The following is a 16,954-nucleotide window of genomic DNA, read 5'->3' on the forward strand; positions in this document are numbered from 1 at the left end:
AGTAGTACTACGAGAAGTAACAACACCTTCTTACTATTTGTTTTTTTTTTTTAAATGTTCCCTGTTGATTTGCTGTGAGCTGTGTCCTTCACAAAACCTGTTTTTTGATGTTTACATTCGTAGGCCTTTGTGTCTTTGAGGTTGCAAATTCCCAGTAGATCTTAGGGGTTTTTCCCCTAAAATCATCCAGTCTTTAGTCTTTCTTCCACATGACTGATTACATTATCACTTTTACTGTATCGGAGAAAATGCTGAACAACATAAGCATGTGAAGATGGCAGCAGTACCGGCTGGGAGGGGATGCTGGTCAGCACAGTCTCTCACCCCAGTGACTTGCAGTGCCTGACACACTATAGGAGGCCCTTATAGCCTGATAAATCTGTGTTTGAGTTCATAGCTCAAGCGATAGTACACCACCAGAGTCGTGTATGATTGCCAGGACTGGTTGATTTTATTTATTGCATTTTACACAGGTAGCGCCGACGATCCTTTAGCAGATCTTTCTGAGGTCTTAAATACAGATGATGATATTCTCGGAATACTTTCTGATGATTTGGTGAAGTCTGGAGATCATTCGGGTATGTACGTTTGTAAGGTCTCTCTGGTATTTGTTGTTTTTTTCTCTTTATTATAGATGTCTTTGTTTTATATCTATAGGTTATGCTCTAGGTGATTTCGGATACAATTTTCATATCTTAAGAATACCTTGGTTTGAGATGATTTTGTTGTTTTTTACAAAAAAAAAAAAAAAATCCCCAGCCTTTTCAACATTTTGTTTTACTTGGCTCTCTGCTTTGCTGCTTCAGAGAGAATAAAATGTAGCTGCCGTTGTCTATCATACCTGCGTAGCTTTTTTCAGCATGCAGCTTTTTCTTTACTTTTTTTTATTTTCGTGTTATAATCATCCATTTTATCTGGTTTGGGTCCTGTAGGTCTTGATTTATGCACTTTCCAGGTTGAGAACTCACCCTCCCCATTTGGTAAGAAACTAAACAATGGATGATCCATGGATAGAAGTAGTTATCTTTCCTAGTGGTTTTAGCTGAAAGAACTGCATGTGTAGAAACTAGTACTCCTTTACTGTGTCACTAATTCATGCTTTCATTTTCCACTCTTTCTGTGGTGTTTCAGTCTAACACAACCTATAAACTCTGCACTCCACATTTAAGAGTACTGCATAAAGTTTTGCTTATAGCTTTTATAAACCTTCCTGAATTTTTGTGTTTCATGATACAAACCCATGCATTTCCTTGCTGCGACTGTTAATTTTAATATTACTTCTAGTAGCGTGTAGTTTTTTGTCATAGTGGTATCTTCTGTAAATTAAAAGCATTTTAACAATGTGAACATATTAAAGCATGAATAAAGCAGTCAGCATCAATCTTTGTTTCTCCTGGATGATGATTCATCATTTTATGTAAAACACAGGTTGGTGATAAGTTGAATGACATGTTTCGTTATTTTAAATTTGGTTTTATTTGGTATCTAGTACCGAAATATAGTTTAAATACTGAAGTATGTAGTTCTCTTTTTCAGAGATCTTTCTCATTTGAGGGATTTATTGATTTGTAAAGGATGTTAGGAAATTTATGTAGTAAGTCATGTTTTCTCAGTACCAACAAATCACTTTGTCTGATGTAACCCAGAATACTCAGTAGTTGTTTTTGAAACAGAAACTGCTATAACCTGTTTGATATTGACTGCACTTCAACAGCACTTTAGTAGATATTTAATGTAATATTGTAAGAACATTTGGAGTGAACCTTAAGGTACCTGATGATGAACCACATTGACTCCTGCTGTCATTGTTTTAAAAATGTGAAAAATAGTTATAGCGGAACTATATACTGAAAACTATACACTCAAAACCATGCTGTACCTAAACTCAGTAGTCTTATTTCCCATTATTCCAGTTTCATTCAATTGAATTATCATTCCTCAAACAATAAAATGGAGGTAAATAGTGGGCAGTTTTATTTACGTTTCCTAATGAATGCCATATTTTGCCTTGTCTTTCAAATCTTAGAAAGTCTTGATAAAATTGATAGCTCAACTCTAGGGGAAAAAAAAAAAAACAATTGTGCTCTTTATTCTATACCAATAAATTTTACTATGTATGTCTAACTTAATATTCTTTCTTCCTTCAGCTGGATTGGATATCGGTCCCATCTCTGATGATCCTTCTTCTCTGCCTCAGCCAAATGTCAATCAGAGTTCACGGCCATTGAGTGAAGAACAGTTGGATGGAATCCTCAGTCCAGAACTAGATAAAATGGTCACAGATGGTAATTTTTTTGTCCTTTATCTTGGTCTTCTAGAAAACTTAAATAGAAATCTCTTCTTTTCTCAAATTATTTATCTACATATTACAACATAGCTATTTGGACTTGGTTGCAGAATTAATTTTATTGCATCTTTTGATGATTACTCATTCCATGTTCTCTTTACTTTGTCCAGGTGCTATTCTTGGCAAACTGTACAAAATCCCAGGTACATGTTCTAATCTTTGTTGTCTTTTATAAAATATAGTTCATAAACAATGCCAGCCAACTCATGCACAGTGTTTTTGCAGAGCTAGGAGGAAAGGATGTTGAAGATTTGTTCACAGCTGTATTAAGTCCAGCAACCACACAGCCAGCTCCTCTGCCACAGCCTCCACCTCCACCACAACTTATGTCTTTGCACAGTCAAGGTGTGTTCCTTTGTTACTTTTAAAAACAGCATCTGGGCAGGAGAATTCTGCATCTTTTAAATACTAATGTGAAAGTAGGACACTTCTTACTTTCTGCTACTCTTAATTTGTGGAATCTGCCATTGTTAATTTATGAAATACTATTCTAAAACTATTCTGAAGGGCGTATGTGATTAACGTGCACATAAATGTTGCTAATAGAAAAGGACAGCTATTTCAGATTTTTATGACATTGGAGCTTTTATTTTAGGTGACACTTTCATAGTTTTGAAATTTTTCTGTAATAAAGCATGTGTTCTCTTCTGACTTTACTCTTTTAAATACTTTTGAATACCTCAAGGGTGAGGAAAGAGTCTCTATAACAGTGGTTTACTGAGTCTTATTTTCCTTTAAGAATTCAGTTTAACATATTAGCTAGTCCTACCCAAATAATAGAGAGAAGGCTAAGTAATTTTGAAATGTATCTGGGAGATTGTAATTTATTTTCTTTGTTGCTACTAAAATTATCATGAGTTGATAAAGCATATTCTTGCTCTGATACAGAAAGCAAGGGGCAGATTGATTTTGTTTATTGCTGTTAGCAGTAGAGCATAATTATTTTTTTTTTTTGGCAGTATACATGAGCATAATTAAATGCACTAATTTCTCATCAGACATCGCTTCTAGTGGATTTTTCCTGAGCTCATGTAAAGAGTGCCCATTCTGTCATACTGGTACTATAAAAAGTAGTATGCAAATTGATTTCATCAGTGAATTAATCATTAGAGGCAAAATGATTGGTTTCCTAGTTGGATGAATTTCTGTAAAAAGGAAAGACTTCAAAAGGTCTTAGAAAGGAAAAGAGATTAAAGCAAATAATAAGGTGATATAAAGCAAAAGATAATACAGATATCATTGCCTGTTTCCCGGTTACTTGAGTACTTGAGATAACTTCAGCATTTGAGCTCTGTAAGATTGTTTAACTTCTGCCTGTGGAAACTGCCACAGTTGAAAAGTTTTAGATTTATAATTTGGTTCAGTTACAGTGTAATGATCCACGTGTCTCTGTGAGGTAAGTGGCTCAGTAATGCAGAAGCTTGCATCAAGTTTCATCAGTTTCGAATAAAATTAATGCTCTCTTCTCCTAAAGATATGTGATCCTACAGTGCAAACCAGAGGCTTGACTCTCCATCCTGTTTGTTTGCCAGGGCTTCACAGTTACTGTGTACTATTTATTTAGCAGCTATAATAAAACATGTTCTCTTAAATTCTGAGTTACTTTCATCCAAACTATACTTTTTGCACAGTGTATGTAACCTATAGATCAGAAGACAGTCTCCTGAAGCATGAGAGGATGATTCAGTGTCATCCTACAAATGCATCTAATTCCTGAGCTACTTCTGTGCTTTTAAGAAAATACAGGGACAACAGTTATAATCACACTTAAGTGACAGGGATTCAAAGGCCAGTGTTAATTCTGTGTAGGAACATCTGCAAATACCATCTGCTGGAATGAATCTTCCTGTGCCACATTTGTAATATTGTAATCAAATAAATAAAATTTTCTGCCATCGTACTGCTAGGCTGGACATTTAATTAGAAGATGTTGATGCTCATTTGACTAGATTTATCTGTTTCATTGGTTACAAATTAGGGAGTCAGTAGATAATGAGCCTGACTTTGGTATACTGCTCAGAAGTCTCAGAAGAGGCGATGTTTAATTCAGGTGACTAACGATAATTCTGCAAGGCTGAAAACAATCTTCTCTATGCTTACTGCTTGGATCTGGGTATAACAAATATGACAGACCATTAGCCTTTAAGAAGGTACCTCAGTATAAAGTGCAGTATCATAGCATGGGCTACTGCAAAAGTTTTGGAAATCCATTTTTAAAAATCTGATTTTTCAGACAAGAAAAAAAAGAAATCTGTGCAGGGATGTGATGTACTAGAAAAGAATCCCTTAAGATTGTAAGGAAGCAATGTAAACTGATCTAAAATCTTTTCCAAAAATGTAAGGTCCGTACTATAAAATTTTAAAGCAATTAGTTTTTCCCACTAGATGGGACACCATTTTTTGACTGAAAACTTCCATCTCTACCTTAAAAGTAGTCACCCTTTAAAACAGTAATTTAAACTTCTTCTTTCCAGGAGAGAATGCATTTCCAAGAGTGCCCCTTATGAATGGTCTGATTGGCCCTAACCCTCACCTCCCTCATACAGCTCTGACTGCTGCCAGTGGACTGGGCACCTTCTCTCCCATTACACAGCAACCATACACTGATACCAGGTAAATCAAGATGGGAAACAAAAAATAGCTGTTGTTTAGCATTTATCACTTGCAGGCTGTTGTTATTAATACTGTGATATTACTAGTATTTAACTACTTAGCTCTTGACAGCCACTACAAAAACTCCTGTATTCTTGCAGCCTGTTTACTACTAAAATAGCAAAGAGAGTAAGTACTTTGCTAATTGTTTGGGGTGTTTTTTTTTTTATATTGAGAGCAATCTATCTATAAAACAAAGCCCTTTTCTGATTTGTCAGGGATAAGAATCCATCATTCAATCCAATGGTAAGTGATCCGAACAGCTCATGGGCACCATCTGCTCCACCTTTGGAAGGTGAAGGCGATACAATGTCCAATGCTCAAAGAAGCACTCTTAAGTGGGAAAAAGAAGAAGCTTTGGGTGAAATGGCAACAGTAGCACCTGTTCTCTATACAAATATCAACTTCCCTAACCTGAAGGAAGAATTCCCAGGTGAGTGATTTACCAAATAAAATTAAGTATTTTGTAGCAATCTATGCATCTTGATTTGAAAGAATGTAAAATAGAATTATCCAAGCCTCCTGTATTAAGGCATTTTTTGCTTGCAGACTGGGCTACAAGAGTGAAGCAGATTGCTAAACTGTGGAGGAAAGCAAGCTCACAGGAGAGGGCTCCATATGTGGTAAGAACAATTACCACCTACATTTGCATAGTTCCAGCAAGCATATATTTAACGTATAAGGTTTTGTTTTTGGTTTTGTTTTTTTTTTAATAAATTAAGTTCTAGGGTTAGTGAAAGTTCACTTACTCCAAGAATGCCTTCATAGTTTAACTTCTAACTCTGAATACTTATACCTGTATTCTTTGCCTTTCGGTCTTTTAATAAACTATATTAGTATTGTGCAATCTGAAGACATCAGCTGAGACAAGAACATTTGTGGTTCCCACTGCTTCTTTGCTACATTTGATTCATGCCTTAAGTCTTACTTGCTCAGTCTCTCTCTGCACAGGATCTCACCAGTTTCTTCAGAAGGATAATTAGAAATCATTATGTGACTTTACTCTCTTTCATCTTCCCCTCTCACTAGTCTTTTCTTTTTTGCCCCACTAGGGTTGCTGAAGTCTTTCACCTGTTGAACTAACCATTCCAGAGGCGTCATTGCTCACATGCCAACTTCCCTCATTCTCCTCTACTACTGTGTTCTTGCCTTACCGTTCCCCTTCACTGCTTACTCTCTTCCATTACTTTGTGGTGGAAACTCTTTTGATACCTTCCATGTTGTGGGGAGCGTCAAGGACTACATTTTTCTCTCTGAAAGCATTCACCTTCTTCACACCTGAGTCAAGTGAACACATGGATTTGTAGTATCTATGTGGAGTGATGTGGTCATTGATTCTATTCTGTAGAACTTCTGCCATTCAAAGGGTGACCCTTATGCTTTGTTGAAACCTCTCGTTGAAACCTGTCCACAGCCAAATCCCAGAACCTGTATTATTCATTCTTTTTGACCTTCCTAGCCATTGTTAGCAAATGTACTTTTCTTTAATTTCCTGTCACATCTCCATCCTCTTCTGGTTCTCACCTTTTCTTTGTTTCTTCGCAGCAGCAACTGGATGATCACTCTCACTTTTATAGATTTTTGTAGATTTCTCTGGATTTCGCAGGGTTATGTTTTCAGTCTCTTAACCTCCCCCCACCTGCACTTTTTTAATATAGTCCCATTAGTAAGCAAATTTGATTCCCATGCTCATTGATAACTCAGAGTTTAACAGTACCAACATCATCTCCTGCTGTCCAAATTAAAAATCCCCTTATCTCTCTGACAATTTTAGAGGATAAAACAGCTGCAAAAATTATTTCCTTCATGTTCAGGAAGAGAGTGCGTGCAAGTGCACACACATGCACATGAGTATTTATGTAGCAAGAAGCAGTTACTTCCTTACAGAAGTTACAGTCCATGTACTCTTGCTATTCAGCTATTGCTAGTGTTCCTGGCATTGTGCACACAAGAAAGTGCTGTGCTACCTCTCCTGAGGGACTTGCACTCTGTGGGAATGAGTAAAGGCTACCTTAGAAATCAAATTCAGAAGAGTGTTAGTAAATTTTCACTGTAGGGTTTTTGCTTTCCTTAGTTTGTACAATACTATCACTTATAGGGGAAAATTACACTAATTTTCCTGCTGCTGTGACATTGGTGCTCTCATCCATGTCACTGTTTCATTGTTAGAGGGGAAGGATTAAAGCCTTTTCTGCTAGGCAACCCCTACTTGACAGCTGCAAATAGAATTGTGAAAATGAAGATGTGAGGGTTTGGTTCAGAAAAGGAATCACATCCTAGATTGGTGGTAAAACAGACTCTCTGAAACTTCCATTAAATGCTTTAAAGTGTCAGTATGGCTGTAAAATGCCTCATTGAAGAGGAATTGCTGTTCTTCCATCCAATTTTTCCTGATCCATAAGCCTATATCCTATGTTTATACTGCTAACTTAACACAGACTGAGATCTATAGAGGTTATTTAATGGAGTAGACTGTATTTTTCTTGTCATTGAAGTTCTCCACATTAGTGGCTTTTATTGATCCAAACATCATCTGCTGTGCTCATGTCTTCAGATTGCAGATCACACCAATATGTGATTTGAAAGGTAAACTGGTGGGATTCATGCTTTCTTGGCACAGCACAGTACCGAAACAGACACTCCTAATGTATTTAAAACCTCAACGGCTAATAATGCCATAGTTCTTTCCATGTATGTGAAATGCAGAATTTCTATTGAGATGAAGTATTTCCAGTTTGGAATTCCTTTTAAAGTGCATGCACATGTTTAAAACAGGCTGTACAGATAATTTGGTGATAGATTTTGTGGGAGTAACAGATGCAGTATTCTCACTTAGCAGAAGAAAATAAGGCTAACTACATTTTTTTTTTAATCTTTTCCCAGCAAAAAGCCAGAGATAATAGAGCTGCTTTGCGCATCAATAAAGTACAGATGTCAAATGACTCCATGAAAAGGCAGCAGCAACAGGATAGCATCGATCCTAGCTCACGCATCGACTCTGACCTCTTTAAAGATCCATTAAAACAGAGGGAATCAGAACATGAGCAGGAATGGAAATTCAGACAGGTGTGTTGCATTTAGGGTGTTTTGTTATTTTTCTTCCAGCTTTTTGTTGCATAGTTAGAATCTGTTGTAATAAAATCAGTTTTAATCTTTCTTTACAGAAGAGTATAAAGTCAGCCATTCTGCATAGGAGGGAAACATGCTATCAGAAGAGAAGCTGCTTGTAAATGTTAGAAAACCTTGTTTTAAAACTTTGACTCTTATATCCTACCTATTATGGAAATAGCTTGTTCTTTCTCTGTACGGCTGGATAGTGCAGCAGTTTGGTTTTGTATACCCTATATTGTGGGAACCTTGTCCTGCACACTGCTGCTTTAAATTGGGCCGGTTGTCTCTTGGACCCCATTTGCCTCACATCAGTGCTGCATCTGTCAGTAACCTTTCGTGTTCAGAGTACAAGGTTGGAAAGTAGTGCTGCTCTTTAGGCAGCCTGGGAAATGCTTCTTCCCGGGCAGTTGAGGTGCATGTCAGGGTAATTGGACTTTACAAATAGGTAGATCCTCCGCTCCCATTGCATTTAAAATTCGCAATTTACTGTTATTTATAATTGATCTTTGATGTGTCCTAAAGTTTTAATTATAGATTTAGTTATCAGAAAGATTTCGTATACTCTGAACTTAGAGGTGTAACTTTTTTCCTCATAATTTTAAAACAGCAAATGCGGCAAAAAAGTAAGCAGCAAGCCAAAATAGAAGCCACACAGAAGCTTGAACAAGTGAAAAATGAGCAGCAGCAACAACAGCAGCAGCAGCAACAGCAGCAGCAGCAGTTTGGTTCTCAGCAGCTTCTGAACCAGCCTGGCTCAGACACACCTAACAGTGGGATTCAGAGCCCCTTAACGCCCCAGACTGGCAACGGAAGTATGTCTCCTGCACAACAGACGTTCCATAAGGATCTATTTACAAAGCAGCAGCTACCTGCTACGCCTACGTCAGCATCCTCAGATGATGTGTTCCTAAAACCACAAGCCCCTCCCCCTACTCCCACCCGAATCTCTGTACACGATTCACTGTCTCAGACTCCTCAGACATCATCACAACAGATGTTTTCTCCAGGTTCCACAAACACAAGACCTCCTTCTCCAATGGATCCATATGCTAAAATGGTGGGAACACCTAGACCAGCACCCATTAACCAAAACTTTGTTAGAAGAAATACCATTGCCCCGTTGGATACCTGTGCACCACAGTCATCCATATCTAGGCCCATTCAGGTAACTGAACCATCGGGAAGCAGGCCTTCACCAGTCAGGGATTCGTGTTCTTCATCTCCAGGTAGCAGTGATCCCTATGCAAAGCCACCAGACACACCCAGGCCTGTCATAGCATCAGAGCAGTTCTCCAAACCGTTGGGGGTCCCAAGATCGCCCGTAGTTATGGAGCAGTCAGGGAAGGTTCCTTTAACAGCAGGAAGCAGTGATCCGTTTACTAAGCCGGCTCCTAGAACTGATACGTTTCAGAGACAGAGAGTCACTTCTGCTGATGCCTATGCACGGCCACCGTTGACTCCTACTCCTGCTCCTGTTGATGGTAGCCCTGGACCTTTTAAAACGCCTATGCGCCCACCTCAGTCTCCGCAAGATCCTTATGCATCAATGCCAGCTACCCCAAGGCGCGTTGCTGTTGATCCATATGAAAGGCCCGCTTTGACACCAAGGCCAGTGGATAACTTTTCCCATAACCAGCCTAATGATCCATATAGCCAGCCTCCCCTCACTCCCCATCCTGCAATAAAGGAGACTTTTGCCCATCCACCCCGGATAGTGCGACAACAGAGTGATTCTTTCCCTCAGTCTGGACCCATTTCAAGGCCAGCTTCTCAGGACCCTTACTCCCAGCCTCCAGGTACTCCTCGGCCAGTTGCTGATCCTTATGCCCAGCCTCCAGGAACTCCTCGGCCCACCACAGTTGATCCATATATGCAGCAACCACCGACACCAAGACCTGCTCAGCCAGCAGATTTATTTGCTCAGTCCCCAGCAAATCAGAGACATTCTGATCCATATGCCCAACCTCCTGGAACACCAAGGCCAGTTCTCAATGATCCTTATTCTCAGCAACCAGCAACTCCAAGGCCAGGGATTCCAGAGAGTTTTAACAGACCTGCAATGACAAGACCAGGACTAATACCAAATAGAGATCCTTTCCTGCAGACACCACAGAGCAGGTTGCAGGGCACTTTTGTCAGGCCATCAGATCCATGTTCTCAAACTCCCAGACCTGCAGGACCTGCAATAACGGATTCATTTAGCCATGGTCCAGCTACTCCAGCACGTGACCCATATGATCAACCACCGATGACTCCAAGACCTCAGCCAGAATCTTTTGGAACTGGACAACTGGCCCATGATGCTGCTGAGCAGCCACGGCCGGGATCTGAGGGCAACTTCAACGCATCTGGAAATTCTCCAATGAGTTCTCAAGGACAACAGTTTCCCAAAGTTTCACAAGTTCCTGGCCCAGCACCCACTACAGGAGTAACAGATACACAGAATACCATGAATATGTCTCAGGCAGATACTGAGAAGTTAAGACAGGTGAGAATATTGTTTAATACTGATGGTATTAAAATTTCATAACTAGAAGAATTTTTTCCATTCTTGTTAATATTTGAAGTTTCTTGCCATTAAAACATAGCTATATAATGTAGAATTATTTTTATTCACTTATATATGTTGATTTGGTCCTCCTGGATAGAACCACAATACGTAGACTATAGAAACATCAGTAATTTTTAAGGAGTTTGGACAAGATCCAAAAAGGAAGAAAAGGCCGTCTTTGAAGCCACTCAAGGTGTAGGTCATTGGTCTGTAATAGCTCTTTTATCTCTGTGTGAGGGGAAAAAACACAGCTTGAAAAGACAATTAATTCTATCCTATAATAGATGAGATGTAGAAGTGATGGTTCAGTGACTTGTTCACTGACTGAAAAAGGGAGCATGTACAAAGATCTCAGACTAGACATCTAACTTTTCAGTTGGCCGACATATTGAGGTGAATCCTACTATTGGGCACTGCTATTCTTGCAGCACATTCACTCCAGGTTTTTGTCAGTGAAGGTTTGGCAAGCAGCTCTTGCTGAGACATAGAATTACATTCAGATTGTGAAAAGCTGCTCAGTCTTTTATTTGGAAGGAGCAATGGGAAGTGAATTTAGTGGAAAAATCGGTAGTATTTATCATACAGAGTCAGAGTGAATATTGCAACTTTGGTGTAAACCTCTTGCTGAATTTTCTTCAGTGGACCTCTGGTCACCCTTCTTCGTCAGAATGCACTTTTTCATGTGGTAAAAGGATCCTGCATTATTGCAATAGGAAAAGGAAAGTAGAGTTTCTTGTATGCTAATTGGTAAGATGGATTCACACTCTACACTTTAACGAGAGGCCTGGAGATTAAGTTGCGTTACCAGCATCTTGCACTGTTTGATCCCTCTTCTGATTTCTGAGGTGATTATGGTAGTTTATAATATTTTTCTGTAGAGATTGAAGAATTTCTCTGCTCCAAAAGGCTTAACCTAGCAGAGCGTAACACTTCAAAATACGTCAATTGCAATGTCACGCACAATGATTTATTTCTTTTTAAACAGCGCCAGAAATTACGTGAAATTATTCTACAGCAACAGCAGCAGAAGAAGAATGCAGTTCGTCAGGAAAAAGCCTTGCAGGATGCAGCAGCTCCTCCCCATGCAACTCCCCTTCAGCACTGGCAGCAAGACAACTTAAATCAAATTTTTAACCGCCCTCCTCCTCCGTATCCTGGGAATATTAGGTCCTCTGTTGTCCCTCCAGGTGGGCCAAGGTTCACCGTATACACAAAAGACCAGCGTGGACCATTTCCTGCTGATGGGCAGTTCAACAGACCCCAGTTTCCAGGTGATATGAGTGCCATGGGGATGAGACCTCATGGTCTTAGGTAAGCTCTTTGATCTCTTAAAATCAGGATATTACAGGGGTAGTTCTACATTTACAGAAGTTGCTAGATAAAGGTGGGTTTTTTTGATGCAAAAGCATCTGTGTTGTCTACAGTAGCTGGTGTAATCTTCCTGAAGTCAGTATGTACAGTGAGTTTTCCTGTAAGCATTTGTAACATTAGAAGGTGTATTTTACACTAACACTGTTTTACACTTTCTTTTATTGGAAACTAATCAGAAATAAAAATGGAGAAACTGCAGTACTTGGGGAGGTTATGAGAGCTGAAAGATCTTGTCACCCATGGTTTTGGGACATTTCTGTTTTTTAAAAAAAAGTGAAAGGTCTGACCTTTCGATGTCTTAATAAGGAATAAATATTATTTTCATTTATAATGAATATATAATCAAACGTCAACTTCTGTCTGTGCCATTTTTACAGTGAATGCTGTGATGTAAAATGAATACCAGTACTGACATACATTGTCATCTCAGGAATTATTGTTTTCAATATTTCTCATTTTAGTAATTTCTAAATCTACACTTTTATTTTTTACACTAAGTTGCATTAACATGTAGTTTATTTACTAAGATAGTTCTTACTGTCAGAGTTTTCTATCCATTATTGGAATTGAAAACAGGTTGTTTATTAAACATAATTAAAGCAATTATTTTATTGTAGTCATAAAGTTCATTTAAATGGAAGCATAATTAGTCAAAATATTTATTTAAATATCTTAATGAATGCATCATGTAAAGCATTTTGGTGAATAGTTATTTAGTCAAATATGCCAGACCTAGGCAGTTATTTAGTCCTTCATACTTTATTTTAGGTATGCATTTCCAGGAGGTGGCCATGTTCCACCATCAGGTCAAGAACGTTTCCTTGGTCCTCAGCAGCCAATGCAACGCCCTGGAGTTCCACCACAGCTGAGAAGATCTCTGTCTATTGATATGCCTCGGCCAGTGAGCAATCCACAAATAAGTAATACTTCTGGAATCTCTCAACATTTTCCTCCACAGGGAATTCCAGTTCAGCAGCACAATATACTGGGTCAGGCATTTATTGAGTTACGTCACAGAGCTCCTGATGGGAGGCCAAGGCTACCTTTTAATCCTTCTGCTGCAAATGTTATGGATGCAGCAGCACAACACCAGCGACATGCAGGGTTTATACCGAGGCAGGAGTTTCCAGGCCCAAGACAGGCAGAACCACTGAGGCATAATTCTCAAGGTATACCTAACCAGTTGCAGATGTCTACAAGTTTGGAGCATATGTCACAATCCCAGCAGGATCAAATCAATCCTGACAACCCGCCTGCACTTGTAATACGTTCTCTAAGTCACCCAACAGTTGCCGATGCATTCCCAGGACCGTCTTTGTCTACATCTGCACCAAGTGATGAATCTGCAAATTTACAGATTCCCAACCAGCCAAGTGATGGTCTAGAAGAAAAGCTTGATCCTGATGATCCTGCCGTAAAAGATTTGGATGTGAAAGACCTTGATGGGGTTGAAGTCAAGGATTTAGATGATGAGGATCTGGAAAATTTGAATCTAGACACAGAGGATGGGAAAGGAGATGAACTGGACACTTTAGATAATTTGGAAACCAATGATCCGCACCTTGATGATCTTCTAAGATCTGGGGAATTTGATATAATTGCATACACAGACCCAGACCTTGATGTGGGAGATAAGAAAGGAATGTTTAATGAAGAACTAGATCTTAGTGTCCCCATTGATGACAAACTAGATATCCAGAGCAAGACAGAAGAACCAAAACAAAAAGAACAAGGTGATAGAACTGTTTCCCCTCCTGAGACCCAGTCTCCAAAGAAGAAATCTACAGAAAATGAAATTAAAACAGAAGTACTTTCCCCAAACACTCAGGAGGAAAAGAAGAGTGAAAATGAAAAAAGTGATGGAAATGTTGAATCCACAAGTACTCAACAGGCTGCTGAAACGGAGTTAAAGGATGGAGAAAAGGCTCCTGCACAGCCTGCTAACCCAGAATTCCCTGACAAAACTACTGCTGTTCCTAGTCAAGAAACAACTGTGCCTAGTCCAGATGCTCAGGGATCTGCTTCACTGCCTGCTCAAGGAGCAGCAAGTTCCTGCAGTATTTCTGGGTCCACACCAGTCCTCTCAAGTTTGCTAGCTAATGAAAGCTCAGATAATGCTGAAGCAAGGACTCTAGGATCTCCATCTCAGTCTTTACCAACACCACAAATGAACCATGCATCAGGTATTCCACAAACACTAATGACACCTGGTGGACAGATCTTGGAAAACACTTTAAATTCAAATTTGACCATGGTTCCACGAATGAACCATAATTTTTCTCAAGGGTCACCAAATCCAGGATTTATTCAGGGTCAATCATCTAATCATAACTTTGGGACGGGACAGACATCTAATCAAACTGTGGCTGTAACAAACCGTCCTGGTCCTAGTGGCATATCTGGTCCCCAACAGATAATGCTCCCTCAACCATTAGCTCAACAACAAAATCGAGAGAGACCGCTTCTGCTAGAGGAACAGCCACTTCTTCTGCAGGACCTTTTGGATCAAGAAAGACAGGAGCAGCAGCAGCAGCGACAGATGCAGGCCATGATTCGCCAACGTTCAGAGCCATTTTTCCCCAATATCGGTATGTGGGTGATATATTTGTCTGTGTTCTGGTTAGTTTTTTAAAAATACAACAGTAAATAGTTAAATAATCCATAGCACTGAAAGAAGCAGGTAGGTGCTTGGAGCTTGAAGGTGGCATAACAAAAATAACCTGCCTAGTAGGTACAATGGGAGTATGGAAATTCTGAAATCCGTGGCAAGGCTTCCGTTGACATTACCAGGATCAGGGTAACTCTGCATTACTCCTTATTTTTCTGACATCAGCTCTGGCACATATTCTCTTTATACTTTAGGTTTTCATATGCGATACAGAGTAAATGCACCCTTTGTAAACAAATGATCAAGTGCAACAGCTGACTGTGATATTTGATCTATCAATTTTCTGTTTATGGTTGTTTAATTACATACTTTTGCGGTGTTTAGTGTGTCTCAAGGAAAGGGATCATCAAAAGCTGTATTACTCACTCATAATCTAGGCAAGGCCCGGAAACATCACGAATAATCCTGCATATACTAGAAGTGTTTAAGATATATTAAATAGGAGGTGACAGTTTAGGATAGCGGTTTGAGCATTCACATCAAGACCATCACTATCACTTAATTGTTATTAATGAAATATGAAATTTTGTGAAAAGTATTAGTTGTACCTGCACCGGCCATCAAGGCTGTTTGTTCAGAAGACAAATTTAACCTACTCCCTACGTCACAGTTCCATATTTGTAGTGTGACTAGAATGGGCTGCAGCCACCCTAGTTGGCTAAGATGACCTCACTGGTTCTGTACACCCATTTATCCTGCTCGGCGCAAGGCATCTAATGGAAGAGACAGCAGAAAGGCAGTGTTCACCACGCTTATGGTCTTTTCAGAAGCTGTATGGAGCATGTGCTTCCTTGCTTGTAGTGCTACTGGTAGTGAGCAGAGCAGCTAAGCCATTTTCTTAGTACATTAGCGATGGTGTGTCAGTTTTACCACCTAAACTCACAGAAACAACTCTTCTTATGGATTCTTAAACCTGTAAATAGAATTTATTAATCTGTTAGGTCATAAGCTGAATTTGGTTTTAGAGCCCTTTGAAGACTGACCTGCTTTCTTTGTATGCTGTGGCTGAAAACAAAGACAGTTGCTGCTGGAGTAACTTTTCTTAGAGTGTCTATGAAACTACATATTAACCATGAATTTCAAAGTGGAGACGACAAGTAATGTGAAATAGTAATGTAATTATGTTGTTTCACTGATGATTTATGCATGAATTAGATCTAAACAAGTCAATTCCAGTTAATAACTTGTTCAGCTATGTAATTCACTTTTACCGTTTTTCTTTTATAGACTTTGATGCAATTACTGATCCCATAATGAAAGCAAAAATGGTAGCTCTTAAGGGGATCAATAAAGTCATGGCTCAGAGTAACATGGGGATGCCACCGATGGTTATGAACAGGTAGGCAACACTTGATACTGTTCTTTAGGGCTGCCAAATGTAAAAGAAAGTGATAGAGCACAGGAAATGAAAAAAATTAAAAGTGAAAAAAGATCTTTTTGTCATGTAGTTCACAGTGCATGCTAATACAAGATTATCTCTTAAGAATAAAACTGGTGTGGCAGTAGAAACTATAAAAAATACTAAAACGCATCAGACGTGTGTTCCAGTTGTGATGTCGTTGGACTACATGGCTTCACTGCTGATGCTTTTCTTGTTTTCCCACTTACTAATTATGTAATGACACATCTGCCATCCGTTGTGTTTGAAAACTGCTGATGGCCATGAAACAGTTAAACTCCATGTTACAGCATATCGTTTGATGCTAAGTATAGTTAAGATTTAACCCAAGTAATGGAAGTTTCATCGTCTCTTTAAATCCGTTCTGAGAACAACAGGAGCTCTGAACTGTGCACACTTCACCATGACTGCTTTAACCATAGGTGGGGAGCCTATGGGCCAGGAAGGATCTGCACTTTTTCTTTTTACGTGTCCATTAAAAAGGTGCATCTTCTCCTCCCTAACACATACTTCAGTGTTATATGATAATACATAGCTTACCAGAGGTGTACATTTACCCAACTCTAGTTGACTGTGCTGGTGAGCATGATATCTTAATTTCTTAACTCTTTTTTTTTTTTTTTTGTATCATAATATATTAAAATAGAAATACAGATACTTTTTTTTTTTTGTGCATCTTCACTGTTTTCGCACAATGCATCATGTTTACTTCATCTCTCTGAGGAGTGTAAAATGCAATAGTTTCAACCAAGGGCAAAGTGTTGTAGCATCAAATGAGAATTAATGTTCTCCAGACGCTGAAAAAATTTGGTACAGAAGTTCAAGCAAACATCTATAAAATATTTGGATGCTTTG

The 16,954-nt window shown here is 39.0% G+C and overlaps 1 protein-coding gene across 15 annotated transcripts in view; it reads left to right on the forward strand.

Moving 5' to 3' along the window:
- KMT2C (lysine methyltransferase 2C) overlaps nt 1–16,954 on the forward strand; it is a 201,933-nt gene that overhangs the window by 159,397 nt on the left and 25,582 nt on the right. For 14 of the 15 annotated variants that reach the window (XM_033009705.2, XM_033009708.2, XM_033009703.2 and 11 more), the window contains 13 exons: nt 474–578; nt 933–980; nt 2,148–2,285; nt 2,458–2,490; nt 2,573–2,692; nt 4,822–4,960; nt 5,218–5,432; nt 5,549–5,622; nt 7,883–8,065; nt 8,718–10,598; nt 11,647–11,972; nt 12,801–14,620; nt 15,928–16,039. In XM_033009705.2, coding sequence (XP_032865596.2) covers nt 474–578; nt 933–980; nt 2,148–2,285; nt 2,458–2,490; nt 2,573–2,692; nt 4,822–4,960; nt 5,218–5,432; nt 5,549–5,622; nt 7,883–8,065; nt 8,718–10,598; nt 11,647–11,972; nt 12,801–14,620; nt 15,928–16,039 — 5,194 coding nt within the window. The remainder of the gene's footprint in view (nt 1–473; nt 579–932; nt 981–2,147; nt 2,286–2,457; nt 2,491–2,572; nt 2,693–4,821; nt 4,961–5,217; nt 5,433–5,548; nt 5,623–7,882; nt 8,066–8,717; nt 10,599–11,646; nt 11,973–12,800; nt 14,621–15,927; nt 16,040–16,954) is intronic. The other variant, XM_033009709.2, reaches the window with a different exon arrangement.

This window comes from Tyto alba, unplaced genomic scaffold (genome assembly GCF_018691265.1).
Source record: "Tyto alba isolate M040663 unplaced genomic scaffold, T.alba_DEE_v4.0 Super-Scaffold_38, whole genome shotgun sequence".
Classification (NCBI taxonomy): Eukaryota; Metazoa; Chordata; class Aves; order Strigiformes; family Tytonidae; genus Tyto; species Tyto alba.